Source organism: Ranitomeya variabilis, chromosome 3 (assembly GCF_051348905.1).
Source record: "Ranitomeya variabilis isolate aRanVar5 chromosome 3, aRanVar5.hap1, whole genome shotgun sequence".
Taxonomy (NCBI): domain Eukaryota; kingdom Metazoa; phylum Chordata; class Amphibia; order Anura; family Dendrobatidae; genus Ranitomeya; species Ranitomeya variabilis.
In genome coordinates this window covers 734,835,595-734,860,098 of record NC_135234.1, presented here as the reverse complement: position 1 = coordinate 734,860,098, position 24,504 = coordinate 734,835,595, and the positions used below count along the sequence as shown (strand labels likewise).

Sequence of the window (24,504 nt, the reverse complement as noted above, 5' to 3'; positions counted from 1 at the left end):
CATAGGTTTACATGGCACTGTAAACCAGATGGAAAACTGCTGCAAATCCGCAGTGGCCAATCCGCACCGTGTGCACATAGCCTGAGAGTGAGAAAGAGGCCAGAACGAGGCTCCCATAGACTCACATCGATTAGTGACCTCTGAGCTGCTCCATAAAACACTGGAGCCTCGGACAGGCCACAAACTGCAGGAGACGGAGCCGAGAGGAGACTAAAACAGATGAAAACGCCGGAAGGTGAGTATCAGACAGGGGGCAGGGGACGGGGATTGTCAGCACCACTCCAGCAATGAAATAAAAAATAATACTGGAGTGGTGCTGTAAATGTGATGCAGCTCCTGGTTACTGTATGGGGGCTCCTTATACTAATACTCATAAAAGACCCAGGTGGTACGTATCAAAAGCCCCCTACCCCCCTCTCCAGCCTCCCCAGACAGCAAATATTACATGATGGAGTACATATAATATCAGAACAAAACATTATAATATTCAGCCCCCAGTGACCTGTCTCCCCTCCCCCGCTTCAGCCCCAATACCCCCATCATCTCACATCCACCCCTCAGTGCCCTGTCCTACCTCACCCACCTTCTGCCCTCACAACCCCCAAATGGTCTCACATTCACCCCTCAGTACCCTGTCCCCCCTCCCCCACAATACCCCCATGGTCTCACATTCACCCCCCAGTGTCCTGTCTCCCCTCCCCCACAATACCCCCATGGTCTCACATCCACCCCCCAGTGTCCTGTCCCCCCTCACGCACTTTCAGCCCCCACAATACCCTAACGGTCTCACAGCGACATACCTGAATTTAATAAACCTAAAATGTTCCATCCCCAGCACTTACTGATAAAGTTTACACTGCAGGCAGGACCAGGAAGTGTCTAGCTGAAATGCTGGGTGGGCACTAGGACCCAGCGTGCCTGAGCCAATCCCAGCGTGCACAGAGTGAGGAAAACTGCAGCCATGGGAAAAGCTTCATGATCAGGTCAGAGGGGTGAAACCATTCACTGCAGGAGGGAGACTGCAGCCGCCACTGTGCTAATAGCCAGAGTGCAGAGTCTCTGTCAGACAGGAGCAGACATTACACTGCTCTGCACCTATGCTGTGTTCTGCCCTGGCTCCCAGTGGGCCCCTTCATGTGACAGGGCCCGGGGCGATGGCCCCCTCTGCCCCCCCAGTAGCTACGCTACTGATTCATCCCTATTTGTGCTACCATCATTATCAGAAAAAGTATTAGTTATTCCGCTGCATTGTGACATCATCACTTACCATATATGGAAGCTGGCAGTGATGTCACACAAGTGAGTGATGATGTCACAATAGAGCGGAACCTACAAACACTCCGTCCCATCTCATAGAGGTCAGACTTGGTATTTGTCTTTCGCCTGAAAGCAATTACCTAGATCTTTTCCTTGTGGATTAGCGAATTTCTTCTGGATTATTGTGAAGATCGTTGACTGAGGAGTCGTCTCCATTTGGAGGTAAATCTCATCGTTATTTTTCTTGTACTCTGGTGTATGGGAAGCGGCCATTGCCCCTAGAGATGAGTAACTCGTCCGGCATAAATCCTGGCACAATACAACCGATAAACCGATTTCATCAATTTTGGTTTTTATTTATAAATTATGAAACAAATCCAGTCCTCAGTGATCGGATATAAAAGTCGGAATCGCCCGATAGAAAACCAGGGGAGCAAATCTCAATGTCAGGATTAGGCCAAAATTAGCCACCATGCTTTTCTTTTCTAAGGCCAGTCTCACACGTCCAGATAATTCCGGTACCGGAAAAATCTGTACCGGAGTTATCCGTGTCCGTGTGTCCATGAGCTCACGTGGCACATCAGTGTGGCAGTCGTGTGCCGCCCATGTGCCGACTGAGTACCACACGGACCGTGCAGGAGACAGCGCTACTTTAAGCGCTGTCGCCAGCGTGGTGCTGAAGCTGCCATTCATCCCTTCTCTCCAGCAGCGTTCTCTGGAGAGAAGGAATTAAAAATGAATGTTTTTTTATTATTTTTGTCTTTAAAATCAAATTCCTTGTCACCTTCCCCCTCCCACCCCCTGTGCGCCTGCCCGCTGGAAATAAAATACCCAGCTCCCTCGATGCTTCCTCTTAGTGCCGTAGCTTGTCCTGTATGAGCGGTCACGTGGTACCGCTCATTACAGTGATGAATATGCGGTGGTCCAAGGAGGCTCCTCATCCTGTACTGAGCGGTCACATGGTACCGCTCATTACAGTAATGAATACGCGGCTTCACCACTCAGTACAGGAAGAAGCTGCCAGCGCCGGGAAAGCAGGGACTGCACCGCACCAGGAGCAGGTGAGTATAACGGGGAGGGGAGCGCAGCGCGATATTCACCTGCTCCTCGTTCCGGCGCCGCTCCGTCTTCAGCAGTGACGCTGAAGTCATAGGATGCGGTGACGTAGTTAGTGCACGCCCTCTGCCTGAACGTCAGTGCTGAAGATGGAGTGGCGGCTGGAACGAGGAGCAGGTGAATATTGAAAGTGCCGGGGGCCTGAGCGACGAGAGGTGAGTATGTGATTTTTATTTTTTTTTATCGCAGCAACAGCATATGGGACAAATGTCTGTATGGGGCATCTTATGGGGCCATAACGTTTGTGCAGCACTATAATGGGACAAGTGTCATTATGGAGCATCTTATGGGGCCATAACATTTGTGCAGCACTATATGGCGCAAGTGTCTGTATGGGGCATCTTATGGGGCCATAACATTTGTGCAGCACTATAATGGGGCAAGTGTCTGTATAGAGCATCTTATGGGGCCATAACGTTTGTGCAGCACTATAATGGGACAAGTGTCATTATGGAGCATCTTATGGGGCCATAACATTTGTGCAGCACTATATGGCGCAAGTGTCTGTATGGGGCATCTTATGGGGCCATAACATTTGTGCAGCACTATAATGGGGCAAGTGTCTGTATAGAGCATCTTATGGGGCCATAACGTTTGTGCAGCACTATAATGGTGCAAGTGTCTGTATAGAGCATCTTATGGGGCCATAACATTTGTGCAGCACAATAATGGGGCAAGTGTCTGTATAGAGCATCTTATGGGGCCATAACGTTTGTGCAGCACTATAATGGGGCAAGTGTCTGTATGGAGCATCTTATGGGGCCATAACGTTTGTGCAGCACTATAATGGGGCAAGTGTCTGTATGGAGCATCTTATGGAGCCATAATGTTTGTGCTGCACTATAATGGGGCAAGTGCCTGTATGGAGCATCTATGGGGCCATAACATTTGTGCAGCACAATAATGGGGCAAGTGTCTGTATAGAGCATCTTATGGGGCCATAACGTTTGTGCAGCACTATAATGGGGCAAGTGTCTGTATGGAGCATCTTATGGGGCCATAACGTTTGTGCAGCACTATAATGGGGCAAGTGTCTGTATGGAGCATCTTATGGAGCCATAATGTTTTTGCTGCACTATAATGGGGCAAGTGCCTGTATGGAGCATCTATGGGGCCATAACATTTGTGCAGCACTATAATGGGGCAAGTGTCTGCATGGAGCATCTTATGGGGCCATAATGTTTGTGCAGCACTATATGGGGCAAGTGTCTGTATAGAGCATCTTATGGGGCCATAATGTTTGTGCAGCACTATAATGGGGCAAGTGCCTGTATGGAGCATCTTATGGGGCCATAACATTTGTGCAGCACTATATGTGGCAAGTGTCTGTATAGAGCATCTTATGGGGCCATAATATTTGTGCAGCACTATAATGGGGCAAGTGCCTGTGCAGCGCCCGAGAGTCCTGGTCGTTGCAGTACTGTGGCTCTGCCACTATGGGGAGCTATGGTGCGTCTGACGGCACTGAAGGAGTTCATCTGACCAGGTATCACAGACACCAATACATTTCACAGCTGGGCCTCCGGGGGGAGCTAAGGGTTCTATTCATTAGGCCACTCCCCACCATAGTGGGTAAACTGGGGGTCAGGCAGGAAGTTAGGTCAGAAAGCTGACTGGGTTGGAACCAGGCAACACCTTGTGGCAGAGGGTGTTGTGGGGGAAGATACAGTAGGGTCTCTGTCAGGGGTGGGATCCTGACAGAGGCTTGGCAACTTGAACGAACGTAACGGGACCGCGCCTGCTCCGGGTAGCGGCGGTGCCCAAGGAAGGACTAGAAGCGAGATAGATTGTGCTGAGTGAGAAACGAGATCAAGCAAAAGGAGAAATACCAGTAGGGGTCGTGCTGTAAGACCGGAGCAACACCCTACTGAGGCGCACTACCGGTGGCCGGAACGCCGAGGGAGTATTATAACATTCAGCTTCAAGCAATACTCTAAACAGCGGCAGGACAGTCAGTCTAAGGCGGGCTGTCTAACTTAAATCACCTATGCAGTCTTGGGGGGCAACTTGTGGAGAGGGGCGACTCTAGGGTCCCGGAAGAGCTCCGAGCCTACCCGTCATATGGGTGCCGTCCCAACCAGAACAACAGGGAGGGACGGAGGATTAGAAGAACATCATTTAATCGAGTTGTGAGGGAACTTAAGAAACAGACACAACGGTTGTGGGGACTTTCCGTAAGCACAGCAGGGAAGGACCGCAACACATAGCGCTAGAAGGAAGGCACAGATTTCCACCTGTGAAGAGAACTCTGGAGGTGCCATCAGACCGGCCGGACTTGCGCAGCCTGGTGAACCATATTCTGGACTGTGGACTCAGAGATCTTCAGTAAAGAGGTAAAGAGACTGCAACCTGGTGTCCTCGTTATTTACTGCACCGCACCACCACTACCATTATCCACACCTATTATTCACTGTGCGCCCCACGGCAGGGTCATGGACCGGGGCCTAGCCGCCGTGACAACCCCAGAGCAGAGACTCAGAGGCCCGGTACCGGGTACCCCTCGGCCCTGCGGCAGTGGGGGCGCTACAACTTGGCGTCACGAACAGGATCTACTTAAGCCTGAAGGATCAGGTCATGTGTGCCTTGGAACTGTGATTTGTTGTGCTTGGACTGTGCTTTATTACAAGGACTGTGCGTTGCCACTTGCCGCTAAAAGTTACCGCCAAAACCGCCGCCATTGCAGCGCAGGAGAAGAGAAGAAGAAGGGCGTGGAGTAGGCGGAGGCAGGCTGGAAAGCGCGAACGACAATGGCCGCCCAGTCCAAATATTTCTGTGTCCTGCGGACGTGTCCGTCAACAGCCGAGGTCCGCCTCCTGATCCTGTTTGGAGGGTGGAGACAATGGAGACGGGGCCGCCCACGAAAGAGACCGCGGGAAGAGGACATTGGAGAAAAGGCAAAGATGGCGACACCAGGAACACCGCGTGGGACTGACCCGATCCGGCCTGAGGCTGCGCAACCCGACACAGCCCCAGAAGCGCCAACGCTGCGGGGTCTGACCCTCACGGAGCCACCGATGGGCCGACCCCCTTTTCCGCTGTCTGAGGAGTGTGTGGCTGCAGCCGAGGCCCGACAGCTAGCCCGCCGGCTGGAGGCTGATGCCCGCGTGCTTACTCGGCTGGGCCAGCCCACGGAGGTCCGTTTGTCCCCAGTGTCCCCTGTTCCCTCCCACCTGGCCGCGGCTGGAGGTACGCTACAGACGCTGGACGCCGAACATCTACGGCGTCTGATGGCAGCGTGGCGGAGCCGGCCCCAGCCTGCAGCGCCGATTGACTTGGTCAGTGCTCCAGAGATCCCGCCGTCACACTGGGGTGTGGTAGTGTCTTTTAACTCCCGGCACGGGAGAGGAGTTATCCAGGAGATTGGAGAGCCGCTGCAGGTCCGTGTCGATCGGGAGGAGGTGGAGCCCTGCGGCAGGAGGTTCGCTCGTGATCTGGAGCCGGGCGACGCCGTGACTTGCACGAGGTGGAGGAGGGAAGCTGGTGAGACGGGCTGGATAGCCCGAGGCGTACAGCGATGCATTGCCCTCCAGGCTGCTGCCAGAACACCGGAAGAAGATGATCCAGTGAGGGAAGCAGCAGAGCCCGGCCCCGCGGAACCTCGAGAAGCCCGGCCTCGCCGTGCCCCGGAGGGACGTGTGCACCTGCCAGTGAGAAGGGCCTCCCGGCGAGGGATCTTATCGCTGCGGGGACCGGAACCGCTTCCTGGCTCACCAGTGCGATCCGTTGGCCTGGTGAGGCCAGATCGGAAACCACCCTGTTCCACAAAGAACGAGTAAGCATAATTGCTTTATTAATATGTACATAGTTTTTAACCGTTTGTTTCCTGTTTGGCTGCTAAACCCGTCCAGGGTTAACTCTTAAGGGGATCCTTCTGTTGACCTGGGATCCCTATTGTTTTGCTTTTATTTGATTCTTCTAAAGTTTTTGCACAAGTTTCTAGAACTGCTGAAATCATGAACAGTGCATGATCCGAACTTCTTGTACATAGTTTGCACCTTATTAAAGGCGCTCCCTACTGGTTTTACTTAAAGAAGGACTCTTTGTGAAGATACCACACTGGAACCTTTGCTGAGTATGGACTGGTAGCTTGAGAAGGCGTGCTACCTCATAAAGACTTGGTCCCCTCTTAAAGGGGATGTTCATTTGTTGCGCTTAAACCGTGATATTGCTTTAAGATTGGAAGCAATAATGTCTTGACCAAAGAAAGTGATGATAATGTTTACATGAGAAAGTTATATGTATTTAACTAGTTAATTGTGAAGAAATAGTGATGATGTTCTCTGAGAAGAAAAAGGTGAAAGATAGAAGAAGGATGCAGTGGACCCGTAGGGATAGACGTGGTGTCCAGCATGCATGATAGAAAGAAAGATAATGAGAAGGCTTAATGTTCAAAAGAAAATGTTTTGATAATGATAATAGATAGTTAGGATAGAAGGTAAACCCTGAGTCCTGATAGGAGTCATGTAGAGATGACTCAGTGCTCTTAAACTGAAAGTAATGTTATGTTCTATACTGTGTATAGTAGTTGAAAAGGCAGTAGGCCCTGGCTGAACGGGGCGGTCCTGTAACCGAAAGGAGAGGCAGTAGGTCTGGTGCCGATAGGACAGGCGGTCCTGCAGATTTAAAGAAGGAGAATGAGAAAGTTAAATTACCTTATAATGTGATTATAGGAAGGTCTTTAGTGGATAAAGAGTGTATGTCCTTAAAGGCGATGTTAAATTATTGTTCAACAATTTTGCACTAAGTAGAATACCCGGTTGGGTAACAGGAGTTATTTATAGCCTGTAATTTATAATGTTAACCATGTTTGTAACGTTCAAGTGTCCTTACCTCCCATAAAGGGAAGCCTGTTCAAGTATACTTATTGTTATTGCACTCAACAAAACTGTATGTCTTTTTGCTAACTTGTATTGTTGTTTTCTTCCCAGTCCCGGAGTACTGTGTTTAACCAGGGGGGAGTGCAGCGCCCCAGAGTCCTGGTCGTTGCAGTACTGTGGCTCCGCCACTATGGGGAGCTATGGTGCGTCTGACGGCACTGAAGGAGTTCATCTGACCAGGTATCACAGACACCAATACATTTCACAGCTGGGCCTCCGGGGGGAGCTAAGGGTTCTATTCATTAGGCCACTCCCCACCATAGTGGGTAAACTGGGGGTCAGGCAGGAAGTTAGGTCAGAAAGCTGACTGGGTTGGAACCAGGCAACACCTTGTGGCAGAGGGTGTTGTGGGGGAAGATACAGTAGGGTCTCTGTCAGGGGTGGGATCCTGACAGAGGCTTGGCAACTTGAACGAACGTAACGGGACCGCGCCTGCTCCGGGTAGCGGCGGTGCCCAAGGAAGGACTAGAAGCGAGATAGATTGTGCTGAGTGAGAAACGAGATCAAGCAAAAGGAGAAATACCAGTAGGGGTCGTGCTGTAAGACCGGAGCAACACCCTACTGAGGCGCACTACCGGTGGCCGGAACGCCGAGGGAGTATTATAACATTCAGCTTCAAGCAATACTCTAAACAGCGGCAGGACAGTCAGTCTAAGGCGGGCTGTCTAACTTAAATCACCTATGCAGTCTTGGGGGGCAACTTGTGGAGAGGGGCGACTCTAGGGTCCCGGAAGAGCTCCGAGCCTACCCGTCATATGGGTGCCGTCCCAACCAGAACAACAGGGAGGGACGGAGGATTAGAAGAACATCATTTAATCGAGTTGTGAGGGAACTTAAGAAACAGACACAACGGTTGTGGGGACTTTCCGTAAGCACAGCAGGGAAGGACCGCAACACATAGCGCTAGAAGGAAGGCACAGATTTCCACCTGTGAAGAGAACTCTGGAGGTGCCATCAGACCGGCCGGACTTGCGCAGCCTGGTGAACCATATTCTGGACTGTGGACTCAGAGATCTTCAGTAAAGAGGTAAAGAGACTGCAACCTGGTGTCCTCGTTATTTACTGCACCGCACCACCACTACCATTATCTACACCTATTATTCACTGTGCGCCCCACGGCAGGGTCACGGACCGGGGCCTAGCCGCCGTGACAACTCCAGAGAAGAGGCCCGGTACCGGGTACCCCTCGGCCCTGCGGCAGTGGGGGCGCTACACCTGTATGGAGCATCTTATGGGGCCATAACATTTGTGCAGCACTATATGTGGCAAGTGTCTGTATAGAGCATCTTATGGGGCCATAATATTTGTGCAGCACTATAATGGGTCAAGTGTCTGTATGGAGCATCTTATGGGGCCATAACATTTGTGCAGCACTATAACGGGGCAAGTGTCTGCATGGAGCATCTTATGGGGCCATAATATTTGTGCAGCACTATATGTGACAAGTGTCTGCATAGAGCATCTTATGGGGCCATAACGTTTGTGCAGCACTATAATGGGGCAAATATCTTTATGGAGCATCTTATGGGGCCATAATCAACGTTTCTGCAGCACTATATTGGGGAAATGTGTCTATTGAGCATCTTATGGGGCCATTATTAACCTTTATGCAGGATTACGGTATATGGGGCTCCTGATTCAATATGGATATTCAAAAACACTTTACCTACTACTGATGTCTCAATTAATTTTACTTTTATTGGTATCTATTTTAACATTATGGGGATTCAGGAATGTACCTTGGCTTGGTCATACATTTTAAATAGAGTTAAGGTTCAAATGGGGAAGGTTTGAGTGGAGGGAGGTTTGGGGGGGAGCGCCAAACTGATCCTTTGCCCCGGGTGCATGAAAGGCGAGATATACCTCTGATCGCCCTGTGTTTTTCTGTAGCCCACATCCCCACACTGACTATATACAGTGGGCAACTAAAGTGTAGACAGCAGTTCCTTATGAATAGTAAGGTCAGTGGGTAAGTGTGTCTACCTCTTTTACAATGGTATGGCCCAAATGTGAGCTGAGGTAAAACCAGCTAAGAGAGACCAAGCTTTCTCCTCTCTAGCTTCTGACATGTCCATACACGGGCACTAATGCCCTCACAGTTCCAGCAGAGCAGTACTAGTACGGCGCATGTCGGGAAGGGGATAAAAAATTCTGAACCTTGTAAAAAAAAAAAAAAAATTGTTTTGTACTTTTATTTTCGGAATACAATATTTTTTTTCCCGGAAATGGAGCTTTATGAGATATTGTCCATTGTGGAACAAGCTGGCACTTTTATTCCTATTATTTTGGGTTATATACTGTGTTTTGAACTATTTTTATTAAATTTTTTGTGGGAGACGCAGCAAAAAAAAAATGGTACCGTATATAATCGAGTATAAGCCGAGATTTTCAGCCCACTTTTTGGGCTGAAAGTGACCCTCTCGGCTTATACTCGAGTCAGTGTCGGCGTGGGGTCAGCGGGTGAGGGGGAGCGGCGGGTGTCACATACTCACCTGCTCCTGGCGCGGTCCCTGCATGTCTGATGGTCTCCGGGCAGCTCTTCCTGTGTTCAGCAGTCACATGGTATCGCTCATTACAGTAATGAATATGCGGTCCCGCTGAACACAGGAAGATGCCGCCGGCTCCCGGAGACCATCTGACAGTGAGACACTGCCACGGACCGCGCCGGGAGCAGGTGAGTATATCAGGGGAGGTGAGCATTGCGCGATAGTCACCTTCCTCGTTCCACCGCTGCGCGCCACTCTGTCTTCCGTCCTCTGGCTGTGACTGTTCAGGTCAGAGGGTGCGATGATGCGATTAGTGAGCGCGCCGCCCTCTGCCTGAACAGTCAGTGCGGAGGATGGAAGACAGAGCGGCACGCAGCGGTGGAACGAGGAAGGAATCGCAGCAACAGCAAATGGGGCAAATGTGTGGAGCATCTTATGGGGCCACAATGTATGGAGCATCTCATGGGGCCATAATGTATGGAGCATCTCATGGGGCCATAATGTGTGGAGCATCTTATGGGGCCATCAACCTTTATGCAGCATTGTATGGGGCAAATGTTTCTATGGAGCATCTTATGGGGCCATTATTAACCTTTGTGCAGCATTATATGGGGCATATTTTAATATGGAGCATCTTATGGGGCCATCATGAACTGTATGGAGCATTATATGGGGCTCCTGATTCAATATGGATATTCAAAAACACTTAACCTACTGATGTCTCAATTCATTTTACTTTTATTGGTATCTATTTTTATTTTTGACATTTACCAGTAGCTGATGCATTTCCCACCCTAGGCTTATACTCGAGTCAATAAGTTTTCCCAGTTTTTTTGTGGCAAAATTAGGGGGGTCGGCTTATACTCGGGTCGGCTTATACTCGAGTATATACGGTAATTTGGGCTTTTTAATTTTTTTCCAACATTTATCATATAGGTTAAAAAATTATATTTTAATAAATCGCCCTTTTATGGATTTGGTTAGCAGCAGGATAATGTGCATAAAGTGCTTCCAACTATTTACAAGGGTGACGGGGGGCGCTAATGTGCATACTACATAATGTACCCTGCTGCGATTGTGCTGCTAGAATAGAATCCATGCCTCCTTGGCTCGAGCAGCATGAATTAGGGGACCGGCTCCCTATAGAAATAAATAATAGTAATAATAATGGCAGCCAGCTATCTACTTTGTACGGGGACATGGCGAGCTGCACAATGTAATATGGCACCGTGTATTATTGCACCATATTTCGGCACAATGTATTATTGCACAGTGAATTATGGCATCATTTTTTTTCATCTCCTTCAGATCCTATTCCTGAGTCTGTCTGGTCAAGGACCACAGACGGGAGGAAAGAGAACACCGTACATAAGCTGAGAAGAGATCTTCAGCGTGTACAGGACACAGCAGAGAGCCGGACATCTTTAGAGTGAGTATAATGGCGGAGGCTCCGGGGTCCTTCTTCCTTACACTAATTAGATAAGTGGAGGAGGGCGGACCACGGCAGTCGGCACCGACCACTGAGTTAGGCCAGGATTGCACCTGACAACCTGCGGCATGTAAGGCCTATCAATCGGCTACTTGTTGGCTGATCGCCGGTCATTTAGTAGCCCATTTAGGCATTTCTGTGCCCTCAGAACTGGGGAAAAAATAAAATACCAAAAACCAATCTATCACTTATATTGTAGGTCGGAATATCACTCTACTGATTGAAGGTATCAACGTTTTACTTGAGGAGAGGTGAAAAACTCCAGTGTAAACTTTGGTTTTGGAGAATAAACCTCATTTATATTAGGAAGTCACCAGCTATTACTGTAAGTATTCTGAGGGTAATATAACAAACATTTACTGTTGAAAATAAAATGATAAATTCTGACCGATCTATTGTTCATTTTAGGGTTGTTACACTATTCCAGTGCTGAAATCTTGTCAGGAAGATCCCATTCTGTTACTTAGATACTAGCTACATTCTCTAGTATTACTACTGACAACACATTTCTTGGATCACCTAGAAGAGTAAAGTAGTTAAAGGGTAATTATACTTGTATGTGACATGTAAGAATGTGTTGTAATGTGTGTATATGATGCGAGTAACAGCGCAATGTATGGCCATTATATGGCTTGTATGGCATTTTGCATTGTTCTCTTGTTTTCACCCCACTGGCACTATCTCTAATTTGCAATAGGCTTTGAACTGCTGTCTCCCATACAAAAAGTATTTTACCTATTTTCCTAGGTAGTACAGAGGCATAGAGGAAATTATATAGCGGTACTGAACATTGTAGCTGTGAATCCAGCTCTGATATAAGTTAATATATCTGCTGGGATCTGCAGGGCAGTGTTTTTTTAGCTTCCTCCTGGCTTCCCTCTTAACTTGGAAAATCTCTGTGCTGAAACAGATTTCAGCAGTTTATTCAGAGAGACATCAGGAAGAGGGGGAGGGGAAGAAATGACTCATAAGAATAGAAAGAAGCTAATTTCTCTGATAAGATATACTACAAAGTGTTTTATATTCACTTATTATATTGATTTATGCAATTTGTTGTAGGTACAGTTCCCTACTGTAAATAAAAACTTTCTGCATGTTTTGCTATTTCAGGTTGTCTTCCTGCTTTATCTTCTCATCCCTGCTACTTATTTTGACTGTTACAAGGAACATATCTTCTTGGATGTAAGTGTTTTATTATACTCAAATGAGATAAAAAATTCTCCATATAGTATAATATACTCCCCGTAGTCCTCCATATAGTATAATATACTCCCTATAGTTCTCCATATAGTGTAATACACTCCCCGTAGTCCTTTATATAGTATAATGCACCCCATAGTCCTTCCCATAGTATACTGCACAACATAGTTCTCATATATTAAAATACACTCCTCAGTCCTCCATATAGTATAATACACTCCTCAGTTCTCCAAATAGTATAATACACTCCTCATAGTTCTTCATACTGCATTCCCCATAGTCCTCCATATAGTATAATACACTCATCATAGTCCTCCATATAGCATAATGTGCCCCCCATAGTCCTTCATGTAGTACATTGCACTCCCCATAGTCCTCAACATAGTATAATGCAGGCCTCATATAGAACATATAGTATAATACACTGCGCATAGTCCTCGATAGAGTATAATGCATCCCCCCTCAGAGTATAAGGCAGCCACACCATAGAATATAATGCAGCTCCCTCATATAGTATAATGTAGCCCCCTATAGAATATAATGTAGCCCCCCCATAAAATACAATGCAGTCCTACAGCATAATGGCCACTACGTACGCATTCACTGATATATAAAAAAAAGCACAATACTCACCTCCCCTACTCATTCCCTGCTGTTCCAGGCTCTGCAGGGCATCTCAGCAGCTGCACTGCCTGGCACACCACGGGTGCACGACTAAGTGACGTCATCGCACACCTGCTGTGTCAGAGGCACAGGGGAATGATGGGGGAGGGCGCATCATCTGACGCTCTCCTCTATAATTGCTTTCAACTCTGTTGGCATCTATGATGCTGATACAGATGAATGTGGCGCGCAGGGTTGCTGTGGGGTCCTTGACTCAAGGGCTCTATGGCAGCCGCTATTAGCGGCATGCTAATGGCTGGGGGCCCCTAAGGGAACGGGGGTAATAGGCAGCTTCCTAATCTGCCTGCACCTAACGCAGACCCTGCTCCCGTGGCTCATACAGCATGAATTAGGTAATGGCTCCCTTTAGAAATAAACAATAGTAATTATAATGACAGACAGCTATCTACTTTGCATGAGGACATGGCAAGCTGCACAATGGAATATGGCACCGTATATTATGGCACAGGGCATTATGTATTATTGGACGGTGAATTATGGCATCATTTTTTTTCATCTCCTTCAGATCCTATTCCTGAGTCTGTCTGGTCAAGGACCACATCACAGACGGGAAGAACGTGAACATCGTACATAAGCTGAGAAGAGAACGTCAGCGTGTACAGGACGCAGCAGAGCCGGACATCTGTAGAGTGAGTATAATGGCGGAGGCTCTGGGGTCCTTCTTCCTTACACTAATTAGATAAGTGGAGGAGGCCGGACTACTGCTGTCGGCACCGACCACTGAGTTAGGCCACGATTGCTCCTTCCAAATTGTGTCATTGACCACCTATCAGTCGGCTACTTGTTGGCTGATCACCGGTCGTTTAGTAGCCATTTAGGCATTTCTTCTGATCACAGAATGACCAGTAATAGATCTCTGTGTGCACAGGTTATCATTGTTCTCCTTGGCACATACTGGTTACATAGAAATCCTTTATTCACCTGCGAAAATCCCCTTGTTCATCCATTAAATGTGTTTGACCTGTATTTACTTCATGTTATAGAAGAAAAAAGACATGTGTAACTAAAATTCAACTTTTATTCCAATAGTATTAAAATATTGTGTTAAAATCACTGTACATACATCATCCATTATGAGTATATATTGGGTCACAAATTCAGTAAGTGACCCACTGTTTCCTATAGATATATACTGTAGGGAAAATATAAGCCATACAAGGGATAATGACTGCTGTCCCCATAATTTCACAGTCAAATACATCCACTAATAATTATTCAGGATCATTATAGGCATAAATATAATTTTGAGCACTGATAAAAATGATCATTTGACACATAATATCAGCCGCATTGGATCAGTGCGATACTCAGAATTAAAACCTGCATTAGAGCAACTACTGTTAATAACCCACCCTAAATTAGTGTGCTGGAGTTAATGGTTGCACTGTAACTGCCTTCAAGGATTACTGAGGGTTAACTATATCATCTAGCCCACTACTAACGGGAGTGAAGGCTGCCAGAGAGCTGCAGGAAATAACATTATCCTGCGGCTCTTACATGAAGTGCAGTGTTTTCAATTGGAAGAGGGTGAGCTACTAGTAACATGCAATAAAGACAGTTTCTATATTAGTATAGATCAGGATAAAGGGTGCAAGACGATTGAATTTTTCATCAAAAAGAATGCTGAATTTAATCTGACTCACAGAAATTTCATCTTAAAACTTCTTGGATTCGTGTTAAAGAGGAACTATTTTGTTTTTGACGGCCATTTCTATTTACAACAGTGGGGGACCGCAATGGGGGCAGCCGTCGCACCTACTTTCGCCACCCTTTACTTAGGTTGGTGGGAAGAAGAGTTGGTCTTTGCTGAAAATATGTCATCTTTTACGGATTGCATTTTAACATGGAGACATTATATAGATGACGTTCTAATCATCTAACAGGACACAGAGAGGGAGCTAGTCAAGTTCATTGATACTTTCAATAAAAATCATTTAAATTTAAAAGTAACCCTTTCATTTCATAAAGATCAGATACCCTTTTTGGATATCACGATACAGAGGGATGAAAATAATCTCCTGCAGACAGATATATATAGGAAGGAGACTGCGACTAATAGCATACTTGATGCTACCAGTGCACATGCAAAGAGCACAATCAGAGCAATCCCTAAAGGAGAGTTACTCAGAAATTGCTCTACATTTGAGTGTTTCAAAATGAGGGCTGAAGAACTGAAAGTGAGACTTTTGGAAAGAAACTATTCTAAGAGAATGATTAAAATAGCATATAACATTGCTCTGAGAACTAGGAGAGAGGAACTTCTGGCCCCCAAACAATGAAATCCACAAAATACCATCAGATTTATAACATAATATCATGAGGATTCGGAGGCGATGACAGGGATCCTCAATAAACACTGGGATATTCTTAATTCGGATAGTGACCTTAGAGACTTTTTAACACCTCAGGCATCGCTGGGATACAGGAAGGCTACATCAATTTCTGACCAGCTTGTATCAAGCCATTTTAAACGAACAAATACTAAAACAGTGGTTAAGGAACCTGGATTCTACCCATGCAAAATGTGTAAGGCTTGTCAAATACTGACCCCAAAGAAAACTATTATTGATGCTTTTGGTAAGAAATATCATATTTCTCAACATCTAAATTGTTCTTCGGTTGGGGTAGTATACTGCCTGGAATGCACACGTGGCCTACAATATGTAGAGAAGACGATGAGGGACCTAAAGGCTCGCATTAGAGAGCATATTAGAAATATTACCAATTTTGACAAAGATGAGCTCTCATGTTGGGAGCAGAAAAAGATATTTAATCCCACACCGATTGCCAGGGATTTTAAGAACAAGCATGGTCTGGCCTGGAAGGAACTTAACGGATGGGCACTTTGCAAAATAAATTTACATATTAGAGGGGGTGACCTTGATTCCATTCTCCTGAAACGGGAAAGTTAATTGATTTTCAGACTTAATACTGTTAATCCTAATGGTCTAAATGAGAATTTTAACTCTGGCTGCTTCCGCTAGAGTTGTTTTAGGTTCAACATGTATATTCCAATGTAAGGCCCCTTTTACCCAAATCCCCTGGGACATGATGATTTTTGAATTTTTTATGCTAATACCTATAATGATATCCTTTGTAAATACTAGCTATGGACTGACTGTACAATATCTTGGAAATCTGTCTGATCTAGACTAATTACATACAATTAATATCTTTGTATGTTCTACTAGTTAGTCATGGGTGATTTACATATATAGTATTTTCATTTCCAACAGTACAAATTATAGTATAGATAGGATTATTGCCAAAATTCATTTTAAGTGATAATTTGTACAGAATAAATCCTTGTTATGAAAATTAACTATGGATCCAATTGATTGTGAAATATTTCCTATGGATATTGGTAACATACAGTGTAATGGTCCCTAATGAGACCTATTGCGTCATATTTAAATTGGTCCCACAATTGTGTGACATAAATAATCTGGAATTAATTGATTAAATATATTCATTGAAATCCTTGCTTTATATATGCACAATAGCATAAAAATGAAAATATAAAATTGGATATATACCGTAATTTTGCTTTTTTTCTAATTAAAATCTCATGTCCCTGATGATTGACAAGAATGATACATCTTTTTAAAATCTTGTGGCCAATTCAGTAATTTGCTTTCCATCTTTACAATAAGTGATATCCATGATTCAATTCCTATAGGATTCCTTGCTTGTAAATAACATTTGGTGGTTGGCCAGTGCAGCTGTCAGTCATGACAGGGTGTATAAATATCCGGCCTGTACAGCTGTCCCTGCCCTTAGAAAAAGGCGGTATAGCGGCAAAACGCGTCACCGCAGGATAATGTTATTTCCTGAGGCTCTCTGGCAGGGTTCACTCCCGATAGTAATGGGCTAGATAATATAGTTAACCTTCAGTAATCCTTGAAGGGAGTTACAGTGCAACCATTAACTCCAGCACACTAATTTAGGGTGGGTTATTAACCCCTTCCTGACATCGGACGTACTATCCCGTCGAGGTGGGGTGGGCCCGTATGACCACCGACGGGATAGTACGTCCAGCGCGATCGGCGGCGCTCACGGGGGGAGCGCGGCCGATCGCGGCCGGGTGTCAGCTGCCTATCGCAGCTGACATCCCGGCACATTAACCCCCGGCACACCACGATCAAACATGATCACGATGTGCCGGCGGTGCAGGGAAGCATCGCGCAGGGAGGGGGCTCCCTGCGGGCTTCCCTGAGCCCCCCGCAGCAACGCGATGTGATCGCGTTGCTGCGAGGGTCTTACCTCCCTCCCTGCCTGCTCCAGACCCGGATCCAAGATGGCTGCGGATCCGGGTCCTGCAGGGAGGGAGATGGCTTCACAGAAGCCTGCTCAGAGCAGGCACTGTGAAGCAGCCTGCACTTCTCTCAGATCGGTGATCTGTCAGAGTGCTATGCAAACTGGCAGATCACCGATCTGTATTGTCCCCCCCTGGGGCAAAGTAAAAAAGTAAAAAAAAAATTTTCCAAATGTGTAAAAAAAAAAAAAATATATATTCCAAAATAATGAAAAAAATATATATATATTATTCCCATAAATACATTTCTTTATCTAAATAAAAAAAAAAAAACAATAAAAGTACACATATTTAGTATCGCCGCGTCCGTAACGACCCGACCTATAAAATTGGCCCACTAGTTAACCCCTTCAGTAAACGCCGTAAGAAAAAAAAAAAAAAAACGAGGCAAAAAACAACGCTTTATTATCATACCGCCGAACAAAAAGTGGAATAACACGCGATCAAAAAGACAGATATAAATAACCATGGTACCGCTGAAAACGTCATCTTGTCCCGCAAATAACGAGCCGCCATACAGCATGATCAGCAAAAAAATAAAAAAGTTATAGTCCTGAGAATAAAGCGATGCAAAAATAATTTTTTTTTCCATAAAATAGTTTTTATCGTATAAAAGCGCCAAAACATAAAAAAATAATATAAATGAGGTATCGCTGTAATCGTACTGACCCGAAGAATAAAACTGCTTTATCAATTTTACCAAACGCGGAACAGTATAAACACCTCTCCCAAAAGAAATTCATGAATAGCTGGTTTTTGGTCATTCTGCCTCACAAAAATCGGAATAAAAAGCGATCAAAAAATGTCATATGCCCGAAAAGTTACCAATAAAAACGTCAGCTTGTCCCGCAAAAAACAAGACCTCACATGACTCTGTGGACCAAAATATGGAAAATTTATAGCTCTCAAAATGTGGTAACGCAAAAAATATTTTTTGCAATAAAAAGCGTCTTTCAGTGTGTGACGGCTGCCAATCATAAAAATCCGCTAAAAAACTCGCTATAAAAGTAAATCAAACCCCCCTTCATCACCCCCTTAGTTAGGGAAAAATAAAAAAAATGTATTTATTTTCATTTTCCCACTAGGGTTAGGGTTAGGGTTGGGGCTAGGGTTAAGGCTACAGTTAGGGTTGGGGCTAAAGTTAGGGTTAGGGTTGGGGCTAAAGTTACGGTTAGGGTTTAGATTACATTTACGGTTGGGAATAGGGTTGGGATTAGGGTTAGGGGTGTGTCAGGGTTAGAGGTGTGGTTAGGGTTACTGTTGGGATTAGGGTTAGGGGTGTGTTTGGATTAGGGTTTCAGTTATAATTAGGGGGTTTCCACTGTTTCGGCACATCAGGGGCTCTCCAAACGCGACATGGCGTCCGATCTCAATTCCAGCCAATTCTGCGTTGAAAAAGTAAAACAGTGCTCCTTCCCTTCCGAGCTCTCCCGTGTGCCCAAACAGGGGTTTACCCCAACATATGGGGTATCAGTGTACTCAGCACAAATAGGACAACAACCTTTGGGGTCCAATTTCTCCTGTTACCCCTGGGAAAATACAAAACTGGGGGCTAAAAAATAATTTTTGTGGGAAAAAAAAGGATTTTTTATTTTCATGGCTCTGCGTTATAAACTGTAGTGAAACACTTGGGGGTTCAAAGTTCTTACAACACATCTAGATAAGTTCCTTAAGGGGTCTAGTTTCCAAAATGGGGTCACTTGTGCGGGGCTTCTACTGTTTAGGTACATTAGGGGCTCTGCAAACGCAATGTGACGCCTGCAGACCATTCCATCTAAGTCTGCATTCCAAATGGCGCTCCTTCCCTTCCGAGCCCTCCCATGCATCCAAACGGTGGTTCCCCCCACATATGGGGTATCAGCGCACTCAGGACAAATTGGACAACAACTTTTGGGGTCCAATTTCTCCTGTTACCCTCGGGAAAATACAAAACTGGGGGCTGAAAAATAATTTTTGTGGGAAAAAATTTGTTTTATTTTTACGGCTCTGCATTATAAACTTCTGTGAAGCCCTTGGTGGGTCAAAGCACTCACCACACATCTAGATAAGTTCCTTAGGGGGTCTACTTTCCAACATGGTGTCACTTGTGGGGGGTTTCTACTGTTTAGGTACATTAGGGGCTCTGCAAACGCAATGTGACGCCTGCAGACCATTCCATCTAAGTCTGCATTCCAAATGGCGCTCCTTCCCTTCCGAGCCCTCCCATGCATCCAAACGGTGGTTCCCCCCACATATGGGGTATCAGCGCACTCAGGACAATTTGGACAACAACTTTTGGGGTCCAATTTCTCCTGCTACCCTCGGGAAAATACAAAACTGGGGGCTAAAAAAATAATTTTTGTGGGAAAAAATTTTTGTTTTATTTTTACGGCTCTGCATTATTAACTTCTGTGAAGCCCTTGGTGGGTCAAAGCGCTCAAAACACATCTAGATAAGTTCCTTAGGGGGTCTACTTTCCAAAATGGTGTCACTTGTGGGGGGTTTCAATGTTTAGGCACATCAGTGGCTCTCCAAACGCAACATGGCGTCCCATCTCAATTCCTGTCAATTTTGCATTGAAAAGTCAAACGGTGCTACTTCCCTTCCGAGCTCTCCCATGCGCCCAAACAGTGGTTTACCCCCACATATGGGGTATCAGCGTACTCAGGACAAATTGTACAACAACTTTTGGGGTCCAATTTCTTCTCTTACCCTTGGGAAAATATAAAATTGGGGGTGAAAAGATAATTTTTGTGAAAAAATATGATTTTTTATTTTTACGGTTCTGCATTATAAACTTCTGTGAAGCACTTGGTGGGTCAAAGTGCTCACCACACCTCTAGATAAGTTCCTTAGGGGGTCTACTTTCCAAAATGGTGTCACTTGTGGGGGGTTTCAATGTTTACGCACATCAGGGGCTTTCCAAACGCAACATGACGTCCCATCTCAATTCCTGTCAATTTTGCATTGAAAAGTCAAACGGCGCTCCTTCCCTTCCGAGGTCTCCCATGCGCCCAAACAGTGGTTTATCCCCACATATGGGGTATCGGCGTACTCAGGACAAATTGTACAACAACTTTTGGGGTCCATTTTCTCCTGTTACCCTTGGTAAAATAAAACAAATTGGAGCTGAAGTAAATTTTTTGTGAAAAAAAGTTAAATGTTCATTTTTATTTAAACATTCCAAAAATTCCTGTGAAGCACCAGAAGGGTTAATAAACTTCTTGAATATGGTTTTGAGCACCTTGAGGGGTGCAGTTTTTAGAATGGTGTCACACTTGGGTATTTTCTATCATATAGACCCCTCAAAATGACTTCAAATGAGATGTGGTCCCTAAAAAAAAATGGTGTTGTAAAAATGAGAAATTGCTGGTCAACTTTTAACCCTTATAACTCCCTAACAAAAAAAAATTTTGGTTCCAAAATTGTGCTGATGTAAAGTAGACATGTGGGAAATGTTACTTATTAAGTATTTTGTGTGACATATCTCTGTGATTTAAGGGCATAAAAATTCAAAGTTGGAAAATTGCAAAATTTTCAAAATTTTCGCCAAATTTCCATTTTTTTTGCAAATAAACGCAGGTAATATCAAAGAAATTTTACCACTATCATGAAGTACAATATGTCACGAGAAAACAATGTCAGAATCGCCAAGATCCGTTGAAGCGTTCCAGAGTTATAACCTCATAAAGGGACAGTGGTCAGAATTGTAAAAATTGGCCCGGTCATTAACGTGCAAACCACCCTTGGGGGTGAAGGGGTTAACCGCAGTGATCCAATGCGGCTGATTCCTGCATATTATGCGTCAGATGATAGTTTTTATCAGCAATAAAAATTATATTTCTGCCTATAATAATCCTGAATAATTATTAGTGGATGTATGTGATTGAGTTTAGGGGGGCAGCAATCATAATCCCTTGTGTGGCTTATATTTTCCCTACATCTATATATCTATAGGAAACGGCGGGTGTTCAGCGCTGAGATCTCATCTCCCGAGATCTTGGTGCCGAGATTTCCATCTGTGAATGTGCCGCTAAGCTAATATACCTGCTAAGATCTGCAGGACAGTGTTTTTGACCTTCCTCTTGGCTGTGCTCCTCCTTTCCTTCCTAACTTGTGAAATCTCTGGGCTGAAACAGATTTCAGCAGTTTATTTAGACTTAATGAGATCAGGAGACGGGGATTGGAAGAAGTAACTCATAAGAATAGTATGAAGCTAATTTCTCTGATAAGATATATTACAAAGTTTCTTATATGCACTTATATTGATTTATGCAATTTGTTGTAGCTAAAGTTCCCATGTAAAGTAAATACTTTCTATATGATTTGCTGTTTCAGGTTGTCTTCCCGCTCTATCTTCTCATCCTGTCACTTATTTTGACTGTTACACGGAACATATCTTGTTGGATGTAAGTGTTTTATTTTACTCCTGAATGTAAAATGTAAATTGTGCCAAACATGTAGACGATAACTGATGTTTAGGCACACTGCAACATTTCAATTTGAGAGTTCAGATTTCACTGGATTTCTTTTGGGGAGAGCCGTGTCGCTTATCTAAAGCTTTTATGCTACTAGTAAGGAGGAACCCCACAATATTAACGATAACGGACCTAACGGGACGCTTGTTTTTTGTGAAGTGACTGGAAGCTTTTATTGGTAGCACTTTGGGGCACATAACATTTTGGTTCACATTTATCCTGTGATATGGGCTGAGAACTTACATCCGCGTAAATCACTGATGCAATTGATTCGGATGAAACCCCCGATGGATTCCATTCTCTGCCCTAATCACACTGCCTTTATCCTGCAGAAATAATAATTATTTATTTTTACCTGTAATGAATATTAATTCCAGTTACAATTTACATGACGTTTCCTTTAATATCATATTCTATTTTTGGCAGATTTCCTCTCATATAATGAAGAGTCCAAGCATGAAATCCAAGCTTCACTGTAGACGCCTGTTGGCGTGGTTGGACCTCCTCACTGTCCCGCTCCTGCAGGACAGTATTCCAGGCATTGTCAAATCATCTGAGCTTGGAAAAATGAAGACCCTGACCAGCGTGCTTACAGAACATCTGCATGATCTGGATGGACAGGATTTGGTGAATGCCCTCCTGTTCTTGTCAAGTATAACATCTGCCAGAGCGGACGCTGACACCTTTCTGAATAGTGAACTTATTGATAAGACCTATAACCACATGCTGAAAGCAAAAAGTGAGAAACGTCAGGGAATAACTGGCACAGCTATGACGCTCCTGGCTAACATTGCTGTATACCGCTACGAAGAAGTCATGGAGCGCCTGGAAATCGATGATGAGCACACACACTCCAGTGCGCTGAAAATTTTGGATCTGATTTACAACAAGACCAACAGATATTGCAACGAGAGAAAAGGTGGAGAGCAGAATATACTGACCGTGGATTACTTGATTACCCATACACAACACCAAGCTGGACCATCTGAAAGCTTTGACTTTTGTTACCATCTTCTGCACCCTATCTATGGGTTCAATAACCACCAGGATGACTCTGATGTCCTCCATGACACAGACACAACCCAGGCTGCGATGTGTCATTACATTACATGTGTCTTAACTGATGAGCAAAGGATAAAGGTCATCCATTGCATGCTTATAGCAATGAGTTCTGGTGTCAGAACAAGCAGACTCATCAGTGTCATGTTCTTCTCGGAGCTCTTACGCCATCCTGAGCTCCAGGAGGAGGATATGGCAAAAGATTTCATCTTCTTAATGGCTTCAAAGATGAAAAGCTCAGACGAGCTTGAGGTTTGTTATGCTGCACAAGCTATGGGAAACGCCTGTAAAGGGGCCCCAAGAGAGGTGCATCAACTCAAAGATATGATCATTGAAAGCCTTTGCAGAAAATTATCGGGTTATCAGAAGCTAAATGTTGTCATCAAAAGCTTACAAGCCCTATCAAAAATTGTTACCCTGCTGAAAAGTTCAAAAATAGGCAGGACATATGAGAGAATTGTCAGTCTTTGTACAGACAATCTAAACAACCCAGACCCTCTGATCCAGACATACGCCACTTCATTATTTGCAGATCTCGCCGAGAACTGCAACTGGAATAAGAGAAACTTCAGCCACCACGTCAGCATATACCTACCTGACTTACTGCTAAAGTTGCACAGTAAAGACGAACAGGTTAAGGCATGCGGTATTGCAGCCTTATTGCATTGTATACCTTACATCGGATGTAAGAACGCTAAAGAACTGTTAAATGCTGGTGGAGTAAAATCCTGCCAAATATATGAACATCTCGGGCAAAAAGAACCTGCCTATCTGGTGGATATGATGATCGACACTACTGAATTGTTGTATATGGTAGACGATGTAGACGCTGTCCTGAAACACCTCACCATGATAAGAGACGCTTTACCCTATGAAGAACTGTATCCGACAGCATTACGTGACATGTTTATAGGATTGAGAAAACTCCTTAAGCCGTTGTATCCTCCAGAGGTGCAGGAGGCAAGTTACCGTGCCATGGACATCCTGGGCACCAAGTGGAAAAGCATTGGAAGTGCTAAAGTTGGTACACGAAGCAACACACTCTTAGAAAGAGTGGAAATCGCTACACGCTAAAAAACTATGAATAAGCGGAAGCAATAGTTTGTGAGACTTCAGTATATAATAACTGTCAGTAGAAGTCTAAAGAAAACTGTGCAGTGAACATTCTGTGCACAAAGTGGAGAAGTACTGGGACTGTTAGCTGGCTCCATCTGCTGCTTTACCGCAAAGAGTTAAAGACCCTTCACCAACACAACACGGCAGCTACCGCGCAAAACAGAGCAAGACTCCTGGCTCTGAGAAAACTCAAGCGTCTCAAAATGTATATAGTTTTATATAACTTAAAATAAAGATTATAAAAATAAACTCTTCTTTTGTTTTTCTTCTGATAGAACTAGCAATACGCTTTCCATATTTCCAGAGTGTCACCATACATTAGAGATAAGCGACCTAATTTGAGTGGAATTCTACTTGAACTTTACAAAAATCTGCATTCCTCAAATTATGGATATTTTTCAGTTCTATTCCACACGGATTCAGCAAAATAGCCAGCACGATGTTTTTC

At 44.8% G+C, this 24,504-nt stretch overlaps 1 protein-coding gene across 1 annotated transcript; it reads left to right on the top strand.

The window, feature by feature from the left end:
• The first annotated feature begins 1,361 nt into the window (after window positions 1-1,361).
• Window positions 1,362-24,285, top strand: LOC143818576 (uncharacterized). Its single transcript, XM_077299844.1, has 8 exons — window positions 1,362-1,479; window positions 11,045-11,165; window positions 11,425-11,550; window positions 11,634-11,768; window positions 12,336-12,407; window positions 13,615-13,738; window positions 21,742-21,812; window positions 22,308-24,285. The coding sequence occupies exon 8, from the start codon at window positions 22,323-22,325 to the stop codon at window positions 24,012-24,014; it is 1,692 nt and encodes a 563-aa protein (XP_077155959.1). The 5' UTR covers window positions 1,362-1,479; window positions 11,045-11,165; window positions 11,425-11,550; window positions 11,634-11,768; window positions 12,336-12,407; window positions 13,615-13,738; window positions 21,742-21,812; window positions 22,308-22,322; the 3' UTR covers window positions 24,015-24,285.
• The last annotated feature ends 219 nt before the right edge of the window (window positions 24,286-24,504 follow it).

Bases quoted from the DNA above. Each gene is read 5' to 3' on its own strand.
- LOC143818576 (XM_077299844.1), top strand. From the start codon at position 22,323: ATGAAGAGTCCAAGCATGAAATCCAAGCTTCACTGTAGACGCCTGTTG.